At 42.2% G+C, this 27,752-nt stretch overlaps 1 protein-coding gene across 1 annotated transcript in view; it reads right to left on the reverse strand.

Annotated features, from left to right (window-relative positions):
- LOC137323357 (parathyroid hormone 2 receptor-like) overlaps positions 1 to 27,752 on the reverse strand; it is a 71,317-nt gene that overhangs the window by 5,761 nt on the left and 37,804 nt on the right. Inside the window, exons 7-11 of the mRNA XM_067986844.1 lie at positions 17,572 to 17,725; positions 16,269 to 16,329; positions 14,846 to 14,912; positions 10,814 to 10,908; positions 4,713 to 4,851 (exon numbers count right to left, since the gene is read on the reverse strand). Coding sequence (XP_067842945.1) covers positions 4,713 to 4,851; positions 10,814 to 10,908; positions 14,846 to 14,912; positions 16,269 to 16,329; positions 17,572 to 17,725 — 516 coding nt within the window. The remainder of the gene's footprint in view (positions 1 to 4,712; positions 4,852 to 10,813; positions 10,909 to 14,845; positions 14,913 to 16,268; positions 16,330 to 17,571; positions 17,726 to 27,752) is intronic.

Consider the following 27,752-nt stretch of genomic DNA (forward strand, 5'->3'; position numbering starts at 1 on the left):
TGAAGCAGCTGAAGATGGTTGGGCCAAGGACACTGCCCTGAGGAACTCCTGCAGCAATGCCCTGGGGCTGAGATGATTGGCCTCCAACAACCACTTCCATCTTCCTTTGTGCTAGGTATGACTCCAGCCACTGGAGAGTTTTCCCCCTGATTCCCATTGACTTCAATTTTACTAGGGCTCCTTGGTGCCACACTCGGTCAAATGCTGCCTTGATGTCAAGGGCAGTCACTCTCACCTCACCTCTGGAATTCAGCTCTTTTGTCCATGTTTGGACCAAGGCTGTAATGAGGTCTGGAGCCGAGTGGTCCTGGCGGAACCCAAACTGAGCATCGGTGAGCAGGTTATTGGTGAGTAAGTGCCGCTTGATAGCACTGTCGACGACACCTTCCATCACTTTGCTGATGATTGAGAGTAGACTGATGGGGCGGTAATTGGCCGGATTGGATTTGTCCTGCTTTTTGTGGACAGGACATACCTGGGCAATTTTCCACATTGTCGGGTGGATGCCAGTGTTGTAGCTGTACTGGAACAGCTTGGCGAGAGGCGCAGCTAGTTCTGGAGCACAAGTCTTCAGCACTACAGCTGGGATGTTGTCGGGGCCCATAGCCTTTGCTGTATCCAGTGCACTCAGCCGTTTCTTGATATCACGTGGAGTGAATCGAATTGGCCGAAGACTGGCTTCCGTGATGTTGGGGATATCGGGAGGAGGCTGAGATGGATTATCCACTCGGCACTTCTGGCTGAAGATGGTTGCAAACGCTTCAGCCTTGTCTTTTGCACTCATGTGCTGGACTCCGCCATCATTGAGAATGGGGATGTTTGCAGAGCCTCCTCCTCCCGTTAGTTGTTTAATTGTCCACCACCATTCACGACTGGATGTGGCAGGGCTGCAGAGCTTTGATCTGATCCGTTGGTTGTGGAATCGCTTAGCTCTGCCTATAGCTTGTTGCTTCCGCTGTTTAGCATGCATGTAGTCCTGAGTTGTAGCTTCACCAGGTTGGCACCTCATTTTCAGGTACGCCTGGTGCTGCTCCTGGCATGCTCTTCTACACTCCTCATTGAACCAGGGTTGATCCCCTGGCTTGTTGGTAATGGTAGAGTGAGGAATATGCCGGGCCATGAGGTTACAGATTGTGCTGGAATACAATTCTGCTGCTGATGGCCCACAGCGCCTCATGGATGCCCAGTTTTGAGCTGCTAGATCTGTTCTGAATCTATCCCATTTAGCACGGTGGTAGTGCCACACAACACGTTGGATGGTGTCCTCAGTGCGAAGACGGGATTTCATCTCCACGAGGACTGTGTGGTGGTCACTCCTATCAATACTGTCATGGACAGATGCATTTGCGACAGGTAGATTGGTGAGGACGAGGTCAAGTAAGTTTTTCCCTCGTGTTGGTTCGCTCACCACCTGCCGCAGGCCCAGTCTGGCAGCTATGTCCTTCAGGACTCGGCCAGCTCGGTCAGTAGTGGTGCTACCGAGCCACTCTTGGTGATGGACATTGAAGTCCCCCACCCAGAGTACATTTTGTGCCCTTGCTACCCTCAGTGCTTCCTCCAAGTGGTGCTCAACATGGAGGAGGACTGATTCATCAGCTGAGGGAGGACGGTAGGTGGTAATCAGCAGGAGGTTTCCTTGCCCATGTTTGACCTGATGCCATGAGATTTCATGGGGTCCAGAGTCAATGTTGAGGACTCCCAGGGCCACTCCCTCCTTGCTGTGGGTCTGGAGTCACATATAGGCCAGACCGGGTAAGGGCGGCAGGCTTCCTTCCCTAAAGGACATTAGTGAACCAGATGGGTTTTTACGACAATCCGGTAGTTTCATGGCCATCATTACTGATACTAGTATTTTAATTCCAGATTTTTTATTTTAATTAATTGAATTTAAATTCGCCAGCTGCCATGGCAGGATTTGAACTCATGACTCTGGATTTTAGTCCAGGCCTCTGGATTACTAGCCCAGTAACATAACCACTATGCTACCGTACCCTTTGCCTGGAGGACCCTTATTTAACTGAGGAAGGTAGAGTTCCACTATTTTTGAGGACCTATTTTCAAAAAAGGATGAGGAAGAACATGTTGGACATCATGTTTTGATCGGATTGCCAACTCTGGATGTATTGCTGGAAGTTTCATCACATGACCTGCCTCCAACCGCCCCACCCAGTCAAACAGCCAGTTTTCCCCTATCTCCAATATTTTTAGAACTAACAAAAGTGCTCAAAGAATATTTTAAAAAAAACACTGGGCTAGAAATTGGGCCGTGTCGCGCCCATTGTTTCGGTGCTATGCGGCCGTCCGAAGTGCCAAGATGGTGTCTTGGCTGCGTACGCATGATTCCAGTGTGACATGCACTGGACGTTATCTTGGTATAGGTAGTAACGCATGTGCAAATACCGAACGCCAGCTGCATGTAAAGTAAAGAGAAAATGGATACAATCAGTGTGCAACGTTGATTTAAAGTGATAAGTCCCAAAATGGTGTCTAACGCTCAACTCAATGCACTGTCTTAACCACGACCATCTGAACGTGTCTTAGAATGCCTGGAGGACCCCCCCACCAGCGCTATTTAAAGGGATCATGCAGAATTTACAGGTTAGTGGCTGCATTATTTCTTCTGGCTGCTGATGTATTTGTAACTGTTATTGGAGGGCCACTAGACTCAAATACTAAGACGTGGGGACATAGCCTAACATTTCGAGCCAGGACAGCAGGAGTAAAGTTAGGAAACGCTGCTCTACGCAAAGGATGGGAGAAGTTTTTCTGCAAACGCTTTTCTGCAAACGGCCGCTGATGTTAGCTCAATTGTGAATTCTAAATCTGAGATTGACAGATTTCTGTGAACCAAGGGTATTAAAGAATATGGGGCTAAGGCGGGTATATGGAGTTAGGTCACAGATCAACCATGATCTCATTGAATGGCAGAACAGGTTCGAGGGGCTAAATGCCACTGCCACTTGCTGCCTCCTGTTATGCGCCACCTTCTTCTGCAAGAAAGCGGGACGTGTGTCTGGGTGATGTGTCTGGGTGATGTGCCTGTCATAGTTGAATAGCTGCCAGTGTGTGTGGCCTGTGAGTTGTGGGTGTGCAACTTGCAACAGTGGTAATGTGTAAGGGTGAGAGGAAGCATCCAATTAAAAGAGTTGAGTACTGATGGAAAGAGTTTGTTGGTATGTGGGTGATGGGGGGGTGTAGTGGTGTAGTGCGTGGAGCAGTGGATGCAGCTAGTGGTGCAGTTGGTAGGAGATGCCACTTGACAGTTGACCTCACTTACCTTGACCACTCGTCAAAGCATTGAACTTCTCCCTACACCTGCATCCATGTTCATGGTACTGTGCGCCTGGTATTGATTTCATCCCCCACTGCCTCTTGGGCATATGTCTGGAGGGCCTCTTGCCCCCCCCAGCCTCGCAGATATAGGATGCCCCTCCTTCTGTCCACCTCTTGCACCATCAGCAGAGAACCTTGGTGCACACACTTTCGCAGGCCTGGTACAAACTCAGATCAGCAGATTGATGAGGTCTGGCATGCAGATTGGAGGATATGGATTTATTAGTGCGCAACCTTTATTCAATGTGTTAACATAACTCATCAGTTAGCAAACATAGAGATGAGACCTGCATCTGTGTTTTACGTGTGCGATGTCTGATCTCCGTTCAGACAGCAGACTGTTATTTTCAGCAATTAACAGGTACAGGCTACTTTTAAGAGACATCCCCCCTTTAAGAGATTGGGGCTCCCCCTGCTGGTGGAAAGTGCACATTTCCTTGAATTGTCGTGTGAGGCCTACTTTTCAACGCTGCTTGAAGGTAAGTCCACTGCCTGGATGAATGTCTCGTCCTGCCTGCGCAGGGGCCATCGGGTGCAGGTTAATAGCGGATCGCGCTACCCGCGCCCAATAATAGGCCGTATCCAATTTATCCCCCACTTTTTTTAATACCCGTATGACTTTTCTCCCTGGTTGCTCGCAGCAGTGTCCAGGAGAGTATTCTACAATTCTAGGAGACTCCAGGACAATCCTGGGGTATTGTCAACCCTATATTTGGAACTGATATTGGAAATATGAGCCAGTGTCAATATTGCCCAAATTTTCACACTTATAAACCATTCTGCAGATAGCAGTAAGGCATTGGTAAAATGATTTACAAGCAGAATGATGCACTTAAGGATATTGTGTACTGGAAATCTAAAGTGCTTTAAGAGTTAGAATGAGCACAGATTTGGAGTCAATTCAATTTTTATTTGTCATCTGAAAGCATTGAGAAGAATTCTATTATAATAAAACCAAGTCTTGCTCACAGTTTATGATTTGTATCTATTTATAGTCACAAATTGGAAGTGAATAAATATTTAAAAAATCATTGGGCTCAGCTCTGCTTACTCTGCTACGGTGAATATTGTAAATTTAGTGGATTTGGAAAAATTGAAATCCATCTTTTTCCGAGTTTTATTCATTACACTACTACAAATGAGTTGGTCTCACCATTCATGTTTTGCCTTGTGTCTCTGTGAAGCACCTTGGGATATTTTTCCACATTAAAGATGGTATGTAAATGCAAGTTGTTGTTGTATATCCTCCTCACTAACCCAAAGGCACTGAGGCCAACTGTTGTGCCTTTACCGCTGCATTTATTGAGATCAGCTGGCTCAGCACGGACTGGGGCTCAGTACCTCACCACTTATTATTTTAGCCTATTAAATGATCTCACCTGAAATGAGTTGAAGAAAAGTTCAAAGTGCATCCGGATTTCCCATGCTAATCCAGTGAAGGCATGTGGCATGCCTACAAACACAATGTAATGCACTCCAAAGACGAGCACCAGAACCAGAGTGGATTTTGCCAATTTTCTTAAAGAGAAAAGCAGAATTACAACCGTTATCAATGAAATGTTAGTAATATTATTTGAAAATCAATCTGCTGCCCACACCGATCCTGGTAGTGGACCTACAATCGCCATCCTTCTCCGCATTTCCCCCAGAAAGTTTGCTTTCTTGCAAACAAGGCCCTTGGTATCCATGATCTCATAATGGCTGATTCCATTGACATCATGACACTCACTGAAACATGGCTCGCAGTCAGCACTCCTTCCCCTTCAATGAGACTTCTGGAGTCGGCTATTACTTCCACCACTTGCCCCATTGTAATCATCATGATGTTGGCATGGCCATCATCACTAAATACAACCTTAGCCCCTCCCCTTTTTCTATCTGGTTCCTTCTCCTTTTGATGAGCATCTCACCCCTTTCCATCTGTCATGCCTCTCATTCAAAATCCTCATCCCAAGTCCAACTTCCTTCCAAAAATGTCTTCCTCTCTAACCTCAGTGCCTGCACCAACAATTTCATTCCTTGTCCTTCGTAATTTTAATTTATACCTCAATTCCCCTAGCCCTCTTACCTCTGATTTCACTGCTCTCTTGTCCTACCTCAACCTCAGCCTCCTTATTCACTCCCCCACTCATCCTTAGGCATCCCTCAACCTCTTGATTTCTTGTGGCTTTTCTTGTTGCAACGATCCCTGCACAGGTAGGCCTCAGGCCGGATAGTAATTGGGCCTCGCTGCTCATTTAAATCAGACTGACAAGCTTCAAATGAGATGTAAGCTTAAGGCCTCATCTGCCTATTTAGGTTAAACTTCCAAAGGCATTATTCAAAGAAGAACAGGAAGTTCTTTTGGTGCCTTGCCAAGATTAATCTCAATACCAAAACAGATTAAATGTTCATTTATCACAATTGTTGTTTGTTCAACTTTGTGTGCAATTTGGTTGCTGTTTTTGCCCGCAAAATAGCAACAACTGTCTTTAAAAATAATTAAGTGGCTCTGAAGCACTTTGGGATATCCAGAGGACATAAAAAGTCCCATCAATAACACACATTCTTTCTTTATACAGGTGAGTGGAGACAGAATGGTCCGAAATGTTGGAATTTGTTCAGTTTTAGTTTCAGGAACGGGATTAACTTTAGAATAACAATTGGGAGCAAATGACAACTTGTAGTCAACAAAATCAAATAAATGTCTTAAGAGGGACTGAGAATCCATTGTATTGCAAATGCCTTTGCAGGCTGTCGTGTGGTCAAGAAAGTAAATGGCATACCTCGACATTTAAAGAGCTGGCACTTAGTTTCGACAACCAACACTCAGTGATTTCAAGAATGTAGGCTTGGTCAATTATTCATTGCAGGCAATTAATTACTGCCTGAGCGAGATTGTGGAGGTGTTTGCAAACTGTTGTCATGCTTTGCTGGGTTTTGTGTGTGTATAGAACAGATCTCCATTCATTTTAACATTTTGAAACCAGATGTCTAAGTTAGATCATGCTATGATACACTGATATTCTTGGTTGTTGCCAAGCAACTGCATATGAAAAACTTAGCATTTGTGATTATATTTTTAAGCTTTTAGCCTTGTGCATTCACTATGTTAAATGTTGAAAAACATTATGTGCAGAGCACAAGAAATCATAGGATGCAGGTAATGCAAGCATTGGAAACAAGAGTAGAGCAAGTGCTTTTAAATATATATCAAGCATGAAAGGAACAGTGAGATGTGACTGATGCGGACTTTCAAGAAATCACTAACGCAGTGGCATCCCATTGGAGTGAACGATGGCAGACTGCAAGTCTCTGGTCAAAAATTCTAACGAATCAATTCATTTGTTTTAAAAATATGAATGTTTGAAGAGAGGAGAAGGAGTATGCAGTAAAGTAGAAAGAAAGGTAATAAATGTATCAAGCACCTGAAATTAGATAAACAGTCAAAATAATTAAGAACATTGTTAAATATTTAGAAAGTGTTCCGATGGGACAGATTATGAAAAAATGAGACTTTTAGCTTGAAGTTTAATAAACTCAATTTTTTGTTTCTGGTGGGACTGTCCACATGGACCACAGTGATCCTTTCTGGTCCTGTACAATCTTATCAGAATGATACAGCATAGGAGGCTATTCAGTCTATCGTGCCTGTGCCAGCTCTTTGAAAGAGCTATCCAGTTAGTCCGACTCCCCTGCTCTTACCCCATTGCCCTGCAATTTTTTCCACTTCAAATATTTATCCAATTCCCTTTTGAAAGTTATTATTGAATCTGCTTCCACCACCCTTTCAGGCAGTGCATTTCAAATCATAAAAACTCACTGTGTAAATTTTTTTTTCCTCCTGTCACTTCTGGTTCTTTTGTTAATACCGTAAATCTGTGTCCTTTGGTTAGTCACCTTCTGCCACTGGAAACAGTTTCTCCTTATTTACTCTATCAAAACCCTTCATGATTTTGAACACCTGTATCAAATCTCCTCTTAACCTTTTCTGGTTTAAGGAGAACAACCCCAGTTTCTCTAGTCTCTCCATGAAACTGAAGTCCCTCATCCCTGGTACAATTCTCGTAAATCTCCTCTCCACCCTCTCTAGGGCCTTGACATCCTTCCTAAAATGTGGTGCCCAGAATTGAACACAATACTCCAGCTGGGATTCCCTATGTAGCGGACATCGATTTTTTTTTCTCACTCCATTGTAAATCACAGTCCTAAGTAAAGCTCCAAACTGCTGCACCAGAACCCAGTTCGTTGATGATATGATCTTATCCAGAGAACACTGCAGACAGGGAATCAGAATTGGGCTCCTCTCAAGATCACAATGTGCAATGTTACCAGCTGAATTTTTCACAGTGCAGCACCTACAAACTTTACAATGTTTGGGATAGGGTTGCTTTTTTAAATAAAGACATTACTTAATTTTTTTTTTCTGTTGACCCTGTCTCAGTTTCTCATTTCTGTCCCCTCTGTTGGCACCGTGTACGCTTCCCCAGAAGAGACAGGCAAGCTACTTGCTCCCGCTCCTCTATCGATGCTGATCCTGAGCCACTCTCAATATCCTTTGTCTGCTTGTGATTGCCCTTCAAATCAATTTCACCTAATGAACTCCTGATCTTTGGCGTGCTGTCAGAGGGTTGAGCCTGCATTCCTACCACTCCACAAAGCTCTGAATTATACCCATTTTTTGGTAAATAGAGCTGAGTTTCTCTTATTCATAAATCAACTAATATATATTAGTCAATCTCTCATTTCATTTCACATGGTAAATCAAGATCAGGTATAGTCCTAAGGTAAAGTAGATTTATAAGGCAGGGGATAATTGGTTCCCATTTCAAAGTCATGCAATCTATCCTTATTTTTAGAAATATACTTTATTTGATATTATTCATATAGTTAAATAGCAAAACTTAATGTAATTCAGAAACCTTTCAGCAGTGCTAGTTGGAGTATAGGAGTATTTCTGTAGTACAAGCTGAGGAGCTGCCAGACACAAACCTGAGGCCCTGCAGAGCCGCTTCTGGCAGGAGGGTGTAGAATCATAGAACGGTTAGAGCACAGAAGGAGGCCATTCGAACCATCGAGCCCGTGCCGGCTCTTTGTAAGAGCAATCCACCTATTCTCATTGCCCCGCTCTTTCCCTGTAGCCATGCAAATTTTTTTCCTTCGAGTATTTATCTGCTTCCACCACCCTTTCAGGCAGCACATACCAGATCGTAACCACTCACTGCATAAAAAAGTTCTTCCTCATGAAGCCTTTGGTTCTTTTGCCAATCACCTTAAATCTGTGTCCTCTGGTTCTCGACCCTTCCGCCAATGGGAACAGTTTCTCTTTATTTACTTTATCTAAACATCAACCGCATTGCCCTCATCAACCCTCTCTGTTACCTCATCAACAAAATCAATCAAGTTAGTTAAACACGATTTGCCTTTAACAAATCTGTGCTGGCTTTCCTTTATTAATCCACACTTGTCCAAGTGACTATTAATTTTGTCTCGGATTATCATTTCTAAAGCTTCCCCACCCGAACCATCTCCTCCTTAAAGGCCACCCATTGTTCAATTACAGTTTTGCCTGCCAATCTTTGATTCCAATTTACCCGGGCCAGATCCGTTCTCAATCCACTGAAATTGGTGGTCCTCCAATTAAGTATTTTTACTCCAGATTACTCCTTGTCCTTTTCCATAACTAATCTAAACCTTATGATACTATGATCACTGATCCCTAAATGTTCCCCCAATGATATTTACTCCACTTGACCCACCACTTTCCCCAGAACCAGATCCAGCAATGCCCCCTTCCTCGCTGGGCCGGAAACATACTGATCAAGAAAGTTCTCCTGAACACACTTCAGAAATTCATCCCCCTCTTTGCTCTTTACACTATTACTATCCTAGTCTATATTAGGATAGTTGAAGTCCCCCATTATCACTACTCTATAGTTCTTGCACCTCTCTGTAATTTCCCTGTAAATTTGCTCTTCTATATCCTTTCCACTAGTTGGTAGCCTATAGAATACACCCAGTTGTGTAATGGCACCTCTATTGTTTATTAACTCTAACCAAATAGATGCTGTCCTTGATCCCTCAAGGATATCCTCTCTCTCCAGCGCTGCAATATTCTCCTTCATCAATACTGCCTTGCCGTCCCATTGCTTTTTTTCCTTCCCTATTTTTCCTGAACACCTAGTATCCAGGAACATTTAGTACTCAATCCTTCCCTTTTTTGAGCTAGGTCTCCGTTATCACCATTACATTTTAAAAGGTAATTAGGGGAACTAGGTTTGAAAAGGGTTAATTAGCTAAATCTTTAGTTGACGGTACTGTACAATAATATGGAATGCTTTAAAATTAACTTACTGCAACTGCTGGTAACAAAAGCCATTAGAATCTTGTTGTTAGAAACTAAGGGAAGAACATATGGGCAATTCCTCACTGACCAGACATGCTGGAATGCTGAAACTAGGTAGGTATGTCATCACTTTCGGACAAGACATACCTTTAGGGTGATTTATCAACTTTAGGGTCTGCAACTAAGTTAAACAAAGAGAGATTAAAGATCTCCAACTGAGAAGGAGGTAACCCATGGCTAGGTGAACATCACCAGCCCAGGGACCACTGTTGGCAGGTCCCCATTGGCCCATTGAGTAATTAAGAGACAAGGAAAAGTAACCTGAATGGGGTAATGCCTGTCAATTATCAGGCATCATTTCTACTATAAAGAAGAGCCCTTGTTGTAGAGGACAGAAAAGAAAGTACCTAGCGGGTAAATGAGATTGAGAGTACGTGTATGAGGGAACGTGGAATGGAGTCGCGGCCTCTACCCAAAGAGCAATGGGGTAAAGTAATTCTCAATTGTGCTTTATAAACTACTGCATAAATACTGTAATATATCGTTTCTTGTGCTAAATAAAGTCATATGGCTATTAACCATTATGGTATCAGTCTTGAACACTGAATAGAGTGTCAAAATTGACTACACGAGTGAACCCCCCCGCAGGGACATTGGTCCTAGCTCTGTTGAGGTGCAACCCTTGAACAAGTCCCTCCTGCCCCAGAACTGGTCCCAATGCTGTAGTTACAGTATGACAAGTTTACATGAGCAGCTTCTTTTATAAAGGTAGATGTTGGAATTTATAATGGAAAAAGTTGAGACAGGAAGTGCATGCAGATGTCAGATTTTTAATATTATTGATATGGGAGGGTCTTTCAGCTTCTTTCACCAATGTTATTTATTCAGTATAAACTGGATGTTCCAAAGCACATTACCACTTCCAATTACTCCATCATTAAATATGTCTAAAATATACCTAACAAAAATGTACATTAATGGATAACTTCTTATACTTGAATGTTAGTGACATTCATTTGTCCAAGAAATTTCAACGTTGAAAATAATGCAACTAGAAAATGATAATATCGCATAGTTAGACATTAAATAGAAACCGATCATCTTTCATGCAAATTTAACAATAGATTGCCACTGCATCTTATTATCCATTGTTACCTGTACTGCTTTCTTGCATCATATCGGCCAGCATTTGTCTCTCGAAGCTTGGTAGCCAGAACCCGAACAATATTTACAAACAAGATAAAATTTACCTGAAAAATTTGAGACAGAAATGAATAATGTTTTAAATGTGACACTGTAACAATCAATCCTTCTTAAGTAGTTAAGAAGCCTTTATCTTTGTGCATTGATTGATTACTATGTTTTGCAATCGAATTACAGCCAAATTAGTGTGTATTGTTACATGTAGCACAGTCCTGTCTTTGTAGCCATGGTACAACATCTGTAGGATAGAAATTCACAGGACTATTTGCAGTAGTTATGAATGTGCTGGCAGCGAGTTCCTTCAAAACAGCTGAAATGAGGAACTGGTTGGTGCAATGGATTAGCAGACTAGATTCAAATTCAGTCATAACTGATGGGAATAAAGGGCCCTCTACTAGTTGTAAGGCTAGTAAGGATGCTGTATGAAGTTAAATTGGACAGTGTTAATACAGTTCTTACTAGGCAACATTCCAAGAATAAAAAAAATGTCAATACAAATGGCACTGAATTAGCAACATTCATTCAGACAGCTACAACATCGCAAATGTGAAAAACAGAACAGCTCAAACTGGTGAGTGAGTTTTGAGTTTGGGGTTGAAGCACAAGAGAAGGCCTTTTACTCTTCACTTGGCCAGAACTATAATTGACGTGGGAGTGTTTGATGCCAGTACCTGTAGCCAAGTGTTTCATTCCCTAGCACTGAAGGCGTTTAATTGTAAAGTGAGCGAGCCTTTGGCTTAGTGGTAACATTCTTGCCTCTGAGTCAGAAGGTGCAGGGTTCGAACTCCACTCCAGACAATCCCGGCGAGTAGAGACTAGAGCTCTAGCTCTGAATTCTGGATTGACATCGAGCAGGATATTAGTGTTGGATGGGTGTGAGTGATCCCTCTCTCATCGAATGGGTTGTGCGAGCCCATAAAACCCTCCTGCCGTATAGAACTGACAAACTACCCTATCAGCTGGTATAAAGATGGTTACAGCCATGGAAGGAATGTTCACTTCATTGTTAATTAGCCTGCAAATCTTTCCACTACTATTCTCCAAGGGAATAGTATGAAGATTGGAAAACAAAAACCTCTTAATAAACCTAAAAATCATTCAAAATATAAATGTAAAAGATAAGAACTCATGCAACTGTCACTTTTTCATACAATTTCTTCTGTCTTTGGTGTAAAAATAAATCTGAACTTTTACATAATTTCACCATGTCCTCTGAAAGCCTCTCCTAGCCTCATGAAAGCTCTCTTTGCATCTCCTCTCCCTTCCATCCAGTAAAGCCTTTCTTTCGGTTTCAAACTGACCTCCAGAATCTCTGTGATGTGACATGATCTGGCCTCCACAGTCTCAAGAACCAAGTGAGATGAGTGCCAACCAGTTAGCACAGAATTGCTTCACAGCGTGTCCTCCCTCAATTTTTATGTATATATAGTATTACCACAGCAACCATATTACAACTATGCCAAGAAATCTATCGCTCCATCATAGATATTTATATTTTTACGAATGTTGGAGGGAGCAGCATACACCCTCAACTTTACTGCTTATGTTTTATTTGGCTGGGTTACAGTGGAACCTTGCCAATGGGCTCTACATGTACAGATGACATATTGAGGTAGATTTTCAACTTTCCATCTTGGTGTAAACTGATGTTCTGGATCAGCCACCCGTTATAGTAAACCCCCTGATTTTGAAATCAATGGAAATGGAAGTTGGGCGATTTCAATAACAGGTGACTGATCCACTACGCCAGTTTTACACCCAAGCGGCAAGTTAAAAATCTACCCAATTGTTTCAATTCACTGTGCATTCATTTTTATGAAAAAGAAAGAATGAAAATTATACAATGGTTACAGCTCAGAGGAGGCCATTCAGCCCATCGAGCCGGTGCTGGCTCTTTGTAAGAACAATCCAGTTAGTTCCATTCCCCCGCTCTTGCCCTGTTGCCCTGCAAATTATTTCCCTTCAAGTATTTATCCAATTCCTTTTTGAAAGCCACAATTGAATCTGCTTCCACCACCCTCTCAGGCAGCGCATTCCAGATCATAACTACTCGTTGCGTTAAAACAAAAATTCTCGTCGCTTTTGGCAAAAGAAACAGTCACCTTAAATCTGTGTCCTCTGGTTCTTGACCCTTCCGCCAATGGGAACAGTTTCTCTTTATTTACTTTATCTGAACCCTTCATGATTTTGAACACTTATCAAATCTTCTCTTAACCATCTCTGCTCTAAGGAGAACAACCCCAGCTTCTCCAGTCTATCCATGTAACTGAAGTCCTTCATCCCTGGAACCATTCTAGTTAATCTTTTCTGCACCCGCTCTAAGGCCTTCACATCCTTCCTAAAGTGCGGTGCCCAGAATTGGACACAAAACTCCAGTTGCAGCCAAACCAGTGTTTTATAAAGGATCAACATAACTTCCTTGCTTTTGTACTCTATGCCTCTATTTATAAAGCCCAGGATCCCATACGCTTTTTTAACCAGCTTCTCAACTTGTTCTGCCACCTTCAAAGATTTGTGCATACATACCCCCAGGTCTTTCTGTTCCTGCACTCCCTTTAGAATTGTACCATTTAGTTTATATTGCCTCTCCTCATTTTTCCTGCCAAAATGTATCACTTCGCACATCTCTGCATTAGTTAGGTTCAAAAGTTGTAACAAAATAGGTTCACAAGTTATAATAAAATCATATAACAATGGGTGGTGTAAGTTGTACTTAACTTCTTCAGTGTATCTTCTTCAATTGTTTTTATTTATTCTAAGGTTAGGTTTTCAGATTTTTTTAGTGTTTTTTTAAATCTGCGTGCTCACTTCAGAACTGCAAGTGACTCTGTTCAAAGATAGTTTGTTGCTATGGAAACCCCAGATACTATTGCATAGAAGAAATGTTAAACTTGGGTCCTGGAGCAACTGTAGTGAAATAGAAGATCAAATATAATTGCCTGGAATATTAGTGTGCTAGAATACTTTATCATCACCTCTTACACCAGCTCAATGATATGTTGATACATTTCTTGCAATGAGCTATTCACTTATACTTCATCTTGCAGCATAATTCAGCAATCAAAAGCAATTCTTAAAAAAAAATCACAGTACATTCCATCATTTTTGTATGGCACAATGCAGAAGAACAGTTCACCGCAGTTCTGAGATTGTTAAGGTGGCTAAACAGCAAGTGCCAGAAAGCTGTGTGTCAGATAACTGGGATAGAAGCAAGTGACATGAATGGAGTTATTTGTCAGTGAAAGTTTGAAATTCTTATTACAGCAAGATAGAGATATGAATTCAACAAAATAAAGCTTGCTGAAAATAATGTTTATAGCTAACAGGTGTTCAGTTATTTTGTTCTTTCTTCATCAGATACGTTCTTTTTCTCCTGTAATAATGTTCATTGACCTTTAACATCTTTGTTGCACATTATGCTCCAAAGAACATTATATTTCAGTACACTCCATACCAAGAAACCTTAAAAATAAACTATTTTGCACTTTACTGCATAGTACCAGTGTTAAACCAGAACAGCCAAGTAGTTCTTGTTTCCTCATACACACAGAACTATCCACATTTCTGTCAGCTGATTGTGCAAAGATTGATTGGATCTGAATCCTATATTGCTATCCTTTAATAGAGCAATGCTCTATAAATGCTATTCTTTAAAAACAATTGCTTGATTTTGCCCTTAACATTTTATATGTTAATTGTATTTCCTTTTTGTTGTTACAATGGGCAAGACAGCAAACTTTGAATAAACCTGGTCCGGCTAACTCCAGCATGTGTCGTGGTCAGAGTACTGTCTGAAGAATAGCTGGAATCCCATCACAGATATCCTAGTAGAGTAGCTTTGAATTATTTTTATGCAAAACTTTAAAATAAATCTATATTGCTGATTTTGCAAAATTTCAAAATTTAGCTATTTTACTCTGCTAGTCTTTTGATCAGTCAAAACTGTATCAGGAAATCTTCAAAATATATTCAGTGAACACTTACCACAATAGCCATGAGAATTGGTGTTTGATAAATCCAATTAAAGTTGCCCACGTTTAGATCCCAGCACCTTTGCCACAGAAAGAAAGAAAAAATTATTTTAATACAACTAAAACTTTAATCCTTTGTTTCTTATTTTTAGTCTCATTTTCTGATAGCTGTCTGGCTTTCTTTATAATGCAGCAAAAGGCTTTTACTAGTCTTTCACTCACCAGATCCTAACTTGTAGTTGAACTAGAGAAAATATCGAGAGTTGGATTGAGGCATCAGAGCAATAAGGAGTCCACTCATCCTCATATCAACCATTTCGTGCTCAATCATCTTCCTCCCTCTTTTATTCAAACATACACAATTTCTACAGACAATTGCCTCTCCCCCTCTCCCCCTCTCCCCTCCCCCTCATCTGCACATAGACTGGGCAAATTAGTGTCTGCACTTGCACAAGTTCTTTTTTCCCCACAATGCAGATTGACATCCATCGGAGTACTAGTGCATTTTTCTCTGGCTCACTGTATTCCCAATCGATATCTAGCCAGGCATCCTGGATGATCATCTGCTAGATTGCTGTTACTGGCATGCTTATAACTGATTGCAGCTGATGGTAACAAGGCACAATATGGCAGATTTCACAGTGCTGAAAAGTAACAATATTAAGCCCATCAAGTGGAAGGAGTTTTTAAACTGGCATAGATGAGGAGTAGTTTATGTTGAAAGTTCGCCCCCTATGAGGTATGTCCTATTCCTCTTGAGATAATATAGTTTGCATTAACTGAGTGGGTAACATTTAGAGAAGTGTATAAGAATGCAAATGTCACTTCATGTAAATCCAACAGGAAATTGTCATCACTTTTATTGGAAACTTTAGTTTAAATATTTCAAAGGGCTGTTAATGAGAAACAACACAAGCAGTCCCTTCTTAAATATCAGCAGCAGCAGTCTAATTAGGATCTCACTGAACTTATATTTTAAAGGGTAGCTGTGCTTCACCAGGTTATTCATGAGTAAATTCGTTATCTGGTTTTTGACCTCCCCAGCAGGTTTTTCAAAATACTCATATTTGCAAGTTGACCATTTTTAATTGGCAAATTAGTGTTTTTATATATAAAATAAACAGTCAGGTGGCAATCCTATTCATAAACACTGGCCTTACCAATAATTAATGGGACAGTATTTTGAAGCCCTGTGTTCTGAAAAATGTGCCTCATCTGGGGTTTTTTGGCCAGTATTGAGTGTCATAAATTACAAGAGTAGGAGATGGTAATATCACCCCTAGTGGTGACAAATAGTAATGTTGGTACCAGATTTTCTCCAGGCAATGGCGACCATGAGGAGCAGCATACGAAATTGTGCAGATATCTTACTGACACTTACTATTTTACCAAAAGTTTTTAGAATAGTAATCAGATGGAAAAATTATTTTTCTCACCTTTCATCAGCCAACATTGCTCTAACAATGGCCCAAGCCGCAACAAAGACTGCTGGAACTCCTGGAATGGAAACAGGCCACCTAGTTTATATTGGAGGATATTTGACTATGTTTCTAATGATTTCTCAAGGCATATGGTATACCATTCAACCTGTGTCCTTTTGAAATATGGCCCTGTTTTTAAGCTTGCTGTTACTGTATGTATTATGATAGTAAATTGAATATAACTTTGAGAGATTTGAACAAAATCTGATAATTCTACAAAATACAGAATTGCGTGTTTTTCTTTTGAAACTTTTCGCAGTCAGATAAATCAGAATTTCGTGGCCACATCATTTGTAAAACTATCACCACCGTAGATTAGGGATGAACATTTCGAATCAATTTGGAGTCTTGATTTCAGCTCTGCTTCACGCTAATGGGACAAGCTGGTGTGCTGATCATAAGTCTCTCGGGATAGCTATTGAACTCTGATATATAATCCTCTTCTTCCCGCCATCCCCCCCATCAGACTGGTGAGCAACTCAGACAAATCTCCCAACTGGACCCCCAGAGAAATTAAATATATCCCCCTTATCTTCTCCTCCCCTCCCCCATCCAAAAACAGGTGCGAGCACTGGGGAGATCAGACTGGGACATTCATCGTACTTACCTCTTGTTTAAGATTGGACATTTTCCAACATTAGACTGTTGGGGAAAATGGATTTATTTCCTCTCTCTCCAACCAGATATTATATGGAATTCACAGCACAGAAACAGGCCATTCAGCCCAATGCCGGTGTTTTTGTGCACCACACGAGCATTCTCCCACCTTATTTCATCTCACCCTATCAGCATGTCCTTCTATTCCTTTCTCCCTCATGTGCTTATCTTGCTTCCCCTTAAATGCACCTATGCTATTCACCTCAACCTCATCATGTGGTAGCAGGTTCCACATTCTAAACACTCTCTGGGTAAAGAAGTTTCTCCTGAATTACTTATTGGATTTATTGGAGACTATCTCATGTATTGGTGGTCTTGGTGAGAAGTTACCTTTTGTTTTACAAAACCTAAAATAGGAAAAATCAAGCCTTCCAACTGGTATCCACTAAAATTAGAGCACTGACATGCTACACCATGGTCTGCATCCACACTCTTTGGCATGGTGAGGTTTCAGCTGTGCCAAGTGGGAATCAGTTACTAAAGGGAGACAGGAGAAATCAGAGGGATGGTACTATTGCATGAAAATATCTTCATCACCTGCAGCCTGCTTCTTTGCTTTTGGATGTCTTTTATTTTTTAAAGGAAGATTTTAGTGCCTTACCCCATCCAATGAAGGTAAAACTCCATAGATATTTTCTGTCTGACAGGAAGGCCATCAGTATAAGACAATGCAAATAAAGGCCTTCCACAAGGATCCAGTAGTAGTTTGTAGCCAAGAAATAGAGAAACAACATGACAGCAATCTTGCATCCCACCTGTTACATTATAAACACAGGCAGAATTAGAGATAACATTCACCTCAGTGGATTCACATTACATTATAAGGCCTGTGTACTTTGTTTTAAATCTGTGTATATTTACTAAGTCCTTATGCAACCTGGCAACAAGAGGGTAGAGAAGAGGTTGCTAACCGCAGGGTTTCTGCCGCACTTTCTGGTGAAGTTAAGGCAATGGCTCTGAGGAAATTCTGGGGCCATCATCAATTTTTGAAAATTAATTCTCGGGATGTGGCCATTTCCGACAAGGCCAGCATTTATTGCCGATCTCTTGTTGCCCTGAGAAGATGGTGGTGGGCCGTCTTCTTGAACCGCTGCAGTCTATGTGGTATTCTTTGTAACGGCCTGATACAACTAAGTGGCTTGCTAGGTCACTTCAGAAGGCAATTCAGAGTCAACCACATTGGTGTGGGACTGGACCACATAGAGGGCAGACCGGGTAAGGTCGGCAGGTTTCCTTCCCTAAAGGAAATTAGTGAATCAATCCAATAGCTTCATGGTCACTTTTACTGATACCAGCTTTTGATTTCCAGATTTTGTTTAAACTGAATTCAAATTCTCAAACTGCTGTGGTGCAATTTGAACTCACATTTTCTGGATTATTAGTCCAGGAGCATAACCACTACCCTACCATAACCCTTTTGGTTGATAAAAAGCATCTGTATACTTAATGAATAGCCTTGCATTTAGCATGTGTCCAAAGCATCAAACCTCTCAAAAGCATTACACTTCAAAGGAATCCCACACCCATGGACTAAAAGTTAGCGAGTGACTTCATTAACAACTATTTGTTAAGGTTAACTGTGGTGATTGCGAACCAACTGGATGTTCCATAAGAAATAGGAGCAGGAGTAGGCCATATGGTCCCTCGAGCCTCCTCCACCATTCATGGCTGATCATCAACCTCAACTCCACTTTCCCACCCTAACCCCATATCTCGGGGTCACGTAACTATTCCAGTCAACTGAAAATCAGTTCCATTCATTGATCAGGTAGGAAACATGATCGATCATTAACCAGCAACCACCATAAATCTCATCAATCAAATCGCTCAATTTCGCTCCTATGGGATCCAAAAAAGACAAGCACAGTTTTAATAACAATTGGAAAGAAAAGCAATGGACCCTCTCACAACTCATTCTTTACATGTTTCATGATAATCTTCAGCTCCAACATCTAGAAGGTTAAGGGTAGAAGGTGCATGGGAACACATTCCCCTCCAAGTCACACACCATCTCGACTTAGACATATATTGCTGTTCCTTCTTCGTTACTGGGTCAAAATCCTGGAACTCCTTACCTGACGGCACTTCGGACCACATGGACTGCAATGGTTCAAGAAGACATCAAGAAGGCATCTCACTACCAGCTTTCTCAAGGGCAACTAGGGATTGGCAATAAATACTGGCCTTGCTAGGGATGCCCAAATCCAGAAATCCCATTTTACTTGTCCGTGGAGAGTTTTTCATCGATACAAAAGAATGGTGGGTTTACAAACAGCAAATCTTGACACAGAGAGGCTCCATAAACAGCAAATTAAATAAAGGGCCAGGTTAATCAATGTTTAGTGGTGTTGGTTGAAGGAGGAATGTCAGCCAAGAGAACTCGCTGGTTTTCTTTATCTATAATGGCAGAGTGACTTAGTTTAACATTTCATCCGAAGATGTCACCTCTGACTATAAAGAACTTCCTCAATACTACACTGACACATCAGCCTACTTTTGCACTACAGGTCAGTAGTAAGGCTTGAACCCACAACCTTCTGACTTTGAGGCAGTCTGATATTCAATGATATATGGAAGAAAGGAGACAAAGAAATTGAGAGATTTACACACGAGTGACAAAGCCTGAAATAAATCCATGAGATACACAGAAAAGACAACAAAATATGTGGTAGTCTTAGATAGAAAAAGAGAGACAGAAAGAATGGAAGTCAAACAAAGACAGAGAGAGGGGGGCATGAGAAATTAGAAAATGAAAGACAAGGTAAGAGACAATTACTGGAGGAGTGAGACAGATTCCCCCCCCCCCCCCAATTCATGTCCACGAGCAATACCACAGTAGATCAATAACTTTACACAATACAATGTGTGTAACATGGTATTAATTGTCCTGTTCTGTATCCTCCAACTTACAGTGAGCAATTCACCGGAAATTCGGTAATATATCTTATTTATTATTATATAAAGATCCACAAAATTTTGATATGTATATAATAAATAACAGATGGCTCAGAACTACACCGTGAATCTTTTAAGCAATCAAAGTAATTTGCCGACCTCGTAAACTACAAGTGTGAAACCAAAATAATTTATGAAGTAATGATAACCCTGAGATTGTGTGGAGTCTGGGAGTTCTGATCCTAAATACGTAATTTTATAATGTATAAAATTTTCTGTTTAGCTATTTGGGTTTATATCTTTCACTACCATTCTCAGGTTTTAATATTCAGGTTAGCATGACATGACAGAAGAGAGGATCAAAGCCCAGAAATGGACAAATTTCAAAGTTATTTGCAGTTTTTTTTAAGCATGTTCTTCAGTGCTATCTCATAGAAAGAAAGACTTGCATTTATATAGTGCCTTTCACGATCACAGGACATCCCAAAGTGCTTTACAGCCAATGAAGTACTTTTTGAAGTGCAGTCTCTGTTGTAATGTAAGAAACGTGGCAGCCAATTTGCACACAGCAAGTTCCCATAAGCAACAATTTGATAATGACCAGGTAATCTGTTTTAGTGTGTTGGTTGAGGAATAAATATTAACCAGGACACCGGGGAGAACTCCCCTGCTCTTCTTCAAAATTTTACATCCACACAAGAGGGCAGACGGGGCCTCGGTTTAACATTTCATCCGAAAGACAGCACCTCGGACAGTGCAGCACTCCCTCAGCACTGCAATGGAGTGTCGGCCTGGATTTTGTGCTCAAGTCTCTCGAGTGGACTTGAACCCATGACCTTCTGACTCAGAGGCGAGAATGCTTCTACTGAGCCACAGTTGACACCTTTCAATGTTCCTTTGAAACTGAAAAACCAAGCTGAAGCAGCATGGGAAAATAAATCTAATCTCCACTATGCAGCAACATTATGCCTGATTGGCTCAATATAAGATTATGAAGAAAGTACCTGCTCTTTATTATTTGTACTGCGATATAAAAAATTGGTACACACTGTTTCAAAGCAGCTCCTTGAAAGAGAAAGAAATTACTTTTTTTTTAATGTACATCCCCATTTTCTGATGGAGGAATGTATACTTATTAAATAAGAACGTGAGAACATAAGAAATTGGAGCAGGAGTAGGCCATCCAGCCCCTCGAGCCTGCTCCGCCATTCAACATGATCATGGCTGATCTTCTACCTCAACGCCATTTTCCTGCACTATCCCCATATCCCTTGATGCCCTTAATATCTAGAAATCTATCGATCTCTGTTTTGAATCTACTCAATGACTGAGCCTCCACAGCCCTCTGGGGTAGAGAATTCCAAAGATTCACCACCCTCTGAGTGAAGAAATTTCTCCTCATCTCAGTCCTAAATGGCCTACCCCTTATTCTGAGACTGTGACCCCTGGTTCTAGACTCCCCAGCCAGGGGAAACATCCTCCCTACATCTATCCTGTGGCGCCCTATAAGAATTTTGTATGTTTCAATGAGATCACCTCTCATTCTTCTAAACTCTAGAGAATACAGGCCTAGTCTACTCAATCTCTCCCCATACAACAATCCCGCCATCCCAGGAATCAGTCTGGTGAACCTTCGTTGCACTCCCTCTATGGCAAGTATATCCTTTCTTAGGTAAGGAGACCAAATTTGTACACAATACTCCAGGTGTGGTCTCACCAAGGCCCTATATAATTTCAGTAAGACATCTTTACTCCTGTACTCAAATCCTCTTGTAATAAAGGCCAAAATACCATTTGCCTTCCTAATTGCTTGCTGCACCTGCAAGTTAGCTTTCAGTGACTCATGTATAAGGACACCCAGGTCCCTTTAAACATCAACATTTCCCAATCTCTCACCATTTTAAAAAATACTCTGCATTTCTGTTTTTCCTACCAAAGTGGATAACTTCACATTTTTCCACATTATATTCCATCTGTCATGTTCTTGCCCACTCACTTAGCCTGTCTATATCCCCTTGAAGCATCTTTGCATTCTCCTCACAACTCAACATTCCCACCTAGTTTTGTGTCATCAGCAAACTTGGAAATATTACCTTTGGTCCCCTCATCCAAACCATTGATATAGATTGTGAATAGCTGGGGCCCAAGCACCGATCCCTGCGGTACCCCACTAGTCACAGTCTGCCAACCTGAAAAAGACCTGTTCATTCCTACTCTCTGTTTTCTGTTAACCAATTCTCAATTCAAGCCAGTATATTACCCTCGATTCCACGTGCTCTAACTTTGTTCACCAACCTCCTGTGTGGGACCTTATCGAAAGCCTTCTCAAAATCCAAATACACCACATCCACTGGTTCTTCCTTGTCTATTCTACTAGTTACATCCTCAAAGAATTCCAATAGGTTTGTCAATCATGATTTCCCTTTCATAAATCCATGCTGCCAAATCTTATTATTATTTTCTAAGTGTCCTGTTATCCCACCCTTTATAATAGAGTCTAGCCTTTTCCCGACTACTGATGTCAGGATAATAGGTCTGTAGTTCCCTGTTTTCTCTCTCCCTCCTTTCTTAAATAGTGGGGTTACATTTGCCACCCTCCAATCTGCAGGAACCATTCCAGATTCTATAGAATTTTGAAAATCTTGAGCTGCAGATGAAGCCACCATGACGATCTCCCTCTCTGCAAGCCCACTTCATGGCATTATCAATGGGGAGCTGCCGCTCACATCCCAAACAGGCTCAATTGGAAGCAGCACGGGTGTGCTTTCGGACTGGCCAAAGATCAATGGCTTAATGCTGCTGGCTTGATAGCCCCGCACACTTGACCAATCACATGGTTATCCAAGGTTGCACAGCTTAGAGTCACCTCTCCATCGAGTCCAAAGTCACATCCTCTTGTTTTCAATGGAGCCACTCTGGGCTGCACACGGTGGTTCTGTCAGTGATATCATGGAGCAGTCATGCAGGGAGGACGGCCCAACTTGCTGGTTCTCTGCACGTTATAAAATACCATTCAAGATTGTGATAGGTACATGTTTTTAAAATATAAAATGGGTGAGTGCTTTGAACAAAGAGAACTTCCCCAGACTTTCCTTCAACTCATATTGAGGAGACTATCATGGATCCTAACAATCTCTGATTAATTTTACAGTCATGGACAGTGTTTTTATCTGTAGCACTTTCTCAAAAAGTCCAGTCATCTTACATAGAATTTACAGCACAGAAACAGGCCATTCAGCCCAACAGGTCCATGCCGGTGTTTATGCTCCACGTGAGCCTCCTTCCTCCCTCCCTACTTCATATAACCATATCGGCATATCCTTCTATTCCTATCTCCCTCGTGCTTATCTAGCTTCCCCTAGAATGCACCTATGCTATTCGCTTCAACTACTCTTTGGAGTTCCACATTCTTACCACTCTCTGGGTAAAGAAGTTTCTCCTGAATTCTTTATTGGATTTGTTAGTGACTATTTTATATTTATGGCCCCTCGTTCTGGTCTCCCCACAAGTGGAAATATTTTCTCTATGTTTTCCCTATCAAACCCTTTCATAATTGCCTTTATTTGTCTTAAAGCATAAAGACAACTCCAAGTGATGAATTGGCACCCAGAGATTAGCTTGTTCAGTGCTCTTATAACACATACTGCTCTTCTGAAAGAGCTCAATTACTGGGGTAATGGATTGAATAAAAACTTCAGAATGTTAATGGTTTTGCTGATGAGTAGCTACGATAATGAAATGATGTTACGTCAGTTGTATGATGTGCTGTGAGCTGATCTGCATTATGTCTGCCTGCTGTACCACAGTAATCTAAATACAACATATGAATCATCAGTTGTACTTCACACTTTGAAATACTTTTAACTGTTTTAAGTCTATTTTATCCAGTCGACAATGAGCAAGCAAGTTCCAGACACTTGTTTACCCTGTGTATACATTTTGACATACTTAAGATGCTAGCTCCAAAATTACTCTAATTTGGCAGATATTTTTCATGCAATCTAGGCGGGGAGGGTGGAGGCAATTTTGGGATGAAATCCTTTCTTCGCATGTCTTGAAGTTTCCGATGGAAATTGTCCCTTTTGTGGTGTTGACACTAGAAGAAGCGGGACTGGGAGGATGATGTCAGACGTTCTAAATTCCACCAATTCTGCATCAATTTTCCCACCAAACTCTAAGCCTGCATGTCTGGACTGAATCCTGGTAGATAGAGGGGGGTCCAGCAGTTGTTTAGAAGTCAATTTCCCCGTGGTAATTGATGTCTGGGAGAGGGGCAACTACAAGAAGTATAGTTTATTTTTTAAGAAAATCCCTTTTAAGGTGAGAATGGTCCCCCCACTGGAGCGGCAAAGTGCGACTTCAAAATTCCCAGCCCCACATGGTGCGGACACACCCCAGGGAGTGCTATAAATGGTGTGAGGCCTAGCCCCTCTATACTATTGATCCTGTCCCTGGGATATGGGATGGTATCAGTGCCAGAGAAGACTGGTAGGCAGAAGTTTCGCCCTACCACAGTACCAGCACCACAGTGGCCCACCAGGAATATTGGGCTATTATGTCTATCGGTAATATTAAAAGTCTTGCATAAAGCATACACTTCCTGTAACTTTCATTTACTTTCCATCACACTTTTCCCAACATGCTTTGTTGATATGGCTCAAAGAAAAACAAGGCAAATCAGTGCTAAAGAGGGAGGGAACATACAAATCAAAGCAAGGGAAATAGCTAGAAAACTGGCAGTAACATTATTAAACTTACCAATTGGAATTGTTTTTTGTTTCGTTTGATACCTTTATTAAAGTTTTTCTTTCAAGGTCTGTAGCAAAAGCCTAGGCTTTGACTAGATATCTTTCTCCACAACAGTTGAAGGGAGTTGCTAGCCACATCTACTCCTTTTCTATTGTTACCTCAGATAATTAAGACAATACTTGTGATTAGCACATCTTGTGCTTTCTTTTCTTGATATTTAAATTGCTTATAGAGAATGGATTTATTTCTCGCAGTGGAGAAGTTGAAGAGTATTTCCGTTTGTTTTTCCAACTTTTTTAAACTTAGCTGGAAAATGAATTTGAATTAGTGGGTTGCTCCTGATTGGCTACTGCCCATGTCATTCACAAAAAGTCCCTCCCCTTTGTTTTGGCTTCAAGTTCCGTTTTTTAAAAAAAATCTCATTCGAGAAAGACAGGCTTTTTTTCCATAAAAATTTGGAAATTGCATAAACAATGAACTTTTGCACAGTTCATGAAGTCATTTTTGTTTGCTTATAAAAATGTGCTTATTAGCAGTATTGGAAGGAAGGGAATCATGGGATATGGGGGTCGGGTGGGAAAGTGGAGTTGAGATGGAAGATCACCCATGGTCTTACTGAATGGTGGAGCAGGCTCGAGGGGCTGTATGGCCTACTCCTGCTTCTGTTTCTTATGTTCTTATTAAAGACTATGGGCACAATTTTAGCCCCCAAGTCCGGGTGCATTGGGGGCGGGTCATCAAAATCACGGTTTTATGGAGCAGGAACGAATCTTGGCTCCAACCCGTCAAAAAAACGCATACGACCCAGACGCATCTGAGTGCGTGCGGTTCTAGAAACTGGAAGTCCCGCCGGCAATTAAAGCTGGCAGGATGATATTTAAATACACAATTAGGACACTTAAACTATTTTATATTTTGTGTATTGAGGCAGGGAAACGATTTTAACCCTGCCTCAACGTGTTTGCCGTGGTGTAAAGACACTATGGAAACAGAGGCGGGTTGCAGCCGGCAGCCATTTGGCCATTTAAATCACTGTTTGATAGATGGGGATAAAAGGTGAGTTTTTGCAGCAGGGCAATCAGTTCTCTCAGACAAACCTTTGGCTGGGAGTTCTTTGTGCTCACACTCAGAATTCTTGTGTTCACACATATTTACCTATGTTTTGGGCCCCCTTAAACTGACATCATCAGGATGGGGGGGGGGGGGTGTGCAATGGCTGCATTCACCAGTACATCTGAGGAGGAGACACATCCACGGCAGGCATGGCGTGCAGTTCTGGGAGTTGCAGCTCCACAAGACAAGGACCTGCAGAAGAGCAGAGGGGGGAACAACGGAGGGCCCCGTCACAGGAGGCACTACCCTCGTGAGAGGGTCGACAGACCAAGCCCGAGCTTCCTGGACCTCTCTGAGGACCAATGCCAAAGAAGGCTCAGAGTGAGTCGCCGGGTGGTTGCAGACATCTGTGTGCTCCTTCATGCAGAGCTGCTCCCGACTGGGCCTGGTGGTATCGCACTGCCCGTGGCAGTTAAAGTCACCACTGCCCTCAACTTCTTCACCTCCAGATCCTTCCAGGGCACTACTGGTGACATCGCCGGGGTGTCTCAGACATCTGCTCACAAGTGTATACGACAGGTCACAGATGGCTTGTTTTGCAGGGCGTCCCACTCCATCAACGACATCAGCCAGACTGAGAGTGCAGTAGGATTTCCACTCTCTGGCTGGCTTCCCATGGGTACAGGACGTAATAGATTGCACACAATTGTAGCAATCCAAGCCCTCCACATGAGCCAGGACTGTTCATAAACCGAAAGGGATATCACTCCATCAATGCGCAGCTTGTTTGCGACCACCGGAAAAGATTTCTTCATGTGTGGGCCAGATTCCCTGGCAGCTGCTATGATTCCTTCATTCTGGGAGAATCCAACATCCCGGCCCTCTTCCACGCACCAAACAGACTTAAGGGCTGGCTTCTTGGAGACAAGGTATACCCCCTGCAGTCATGGCTCATGACACCTCTGAGAAACCCCACCAGCAAGGCACAGCATCGGTACAACGACAGTCACATCACCACCAGGTCTGTCACTGAACATGCCATAGGACTGCTCAAGATGCAGTTACGATGTGAGGGAGCCCTTCAGTATGCACCAGCGAGAGTAGGTAGAATTAAAGTCGTCTGTTGCGTCCTGCATAACATCGCGAAACAGAGAGGGTTACCGGTGCATGAGGCCTCATGAAGCATCCGCATCTGCCATCAACATTGAGGAGGACGACGATGGGCAATGCATTGGCACAGCAGTGGCTCATCTGGCTGCTCATGATGCCAGGGAGTCACTCACATTTGATAATCTACCTGGAACGAGCACCTCCAACACCAGATCCACCCCCCACCCCCCCCCCCCCACCCCCACACACACAATACAGTCCTACAACCACACATACACCCACTGTAAACGTACCCACTGGGTGGCATCAAGGCTCGCCGTTCATGATGAAGCACATGATTAGGCACTTTCACCAAAGGTGACTCAAGAATGGGCAAGACGTGCAATGGTGGTGAGAATGATAACATTTAATGTGCATGGAACAAAATCCAAATATAAATGAAAAACATGACACTCTGTCAAACACCCTTGTGCATACCCTTTGTGATTACAAAACCTTAGCCTTTTGCTTCCTACTACTTCTACATGGTGCACTCCTTGTGGCTGCAGTAGAGGTAGTGGCTGGTTGCTCATGTTCATGCCCTGAATGCTTAAATGCTTTGGGTCTACGCCCTCTGAGTTTTGGTGCCCGTGAGGGCCCCGCCAAAGATTGCTCCACCTGCACCTGTGCAGGGGCAGACTCGGCCACCTGGAGAGGAGGCAGCTTTGAGGGTGCAGCAACGGGTGAGACGTGGGAGCGCTTTGAGTGGCGTCCCCACTTCTATGTCCCCTTTTGCCATCATCCCTCTCCTGGGCCAGGGCCACATCATACCTACCACCCTGCTAGACAACAGTTTGGAGGATATGTGTGATGCCATGGAAGGGCACTTCTAAAGTTTCTGTCTGCCTGTTTAAGGCGGCAGAATGTTGATCACCCTGTGTCCGAACGGCCGTTGTCAGGGCCTGAATGGACTCATTTGTGAGCCATGCTTGAAGG

The sequence above is a fragment of the Heptranchias perlo genome, chromosome 7, assembly GCF_035084215.1.
Source record: "Heptranchias perlo isolate sHepPer1 chromosome 7, sHepPer1.hap1, whole genome shotgun sequence".
Taxonomy (NCBI): domain Eukaryota; kingdom Metazoa; phylum Chordata; class Chondrichthyes; order Hexanchiformes; family Hexanchidae; genus Heptranchias; species Heptranchias perlo.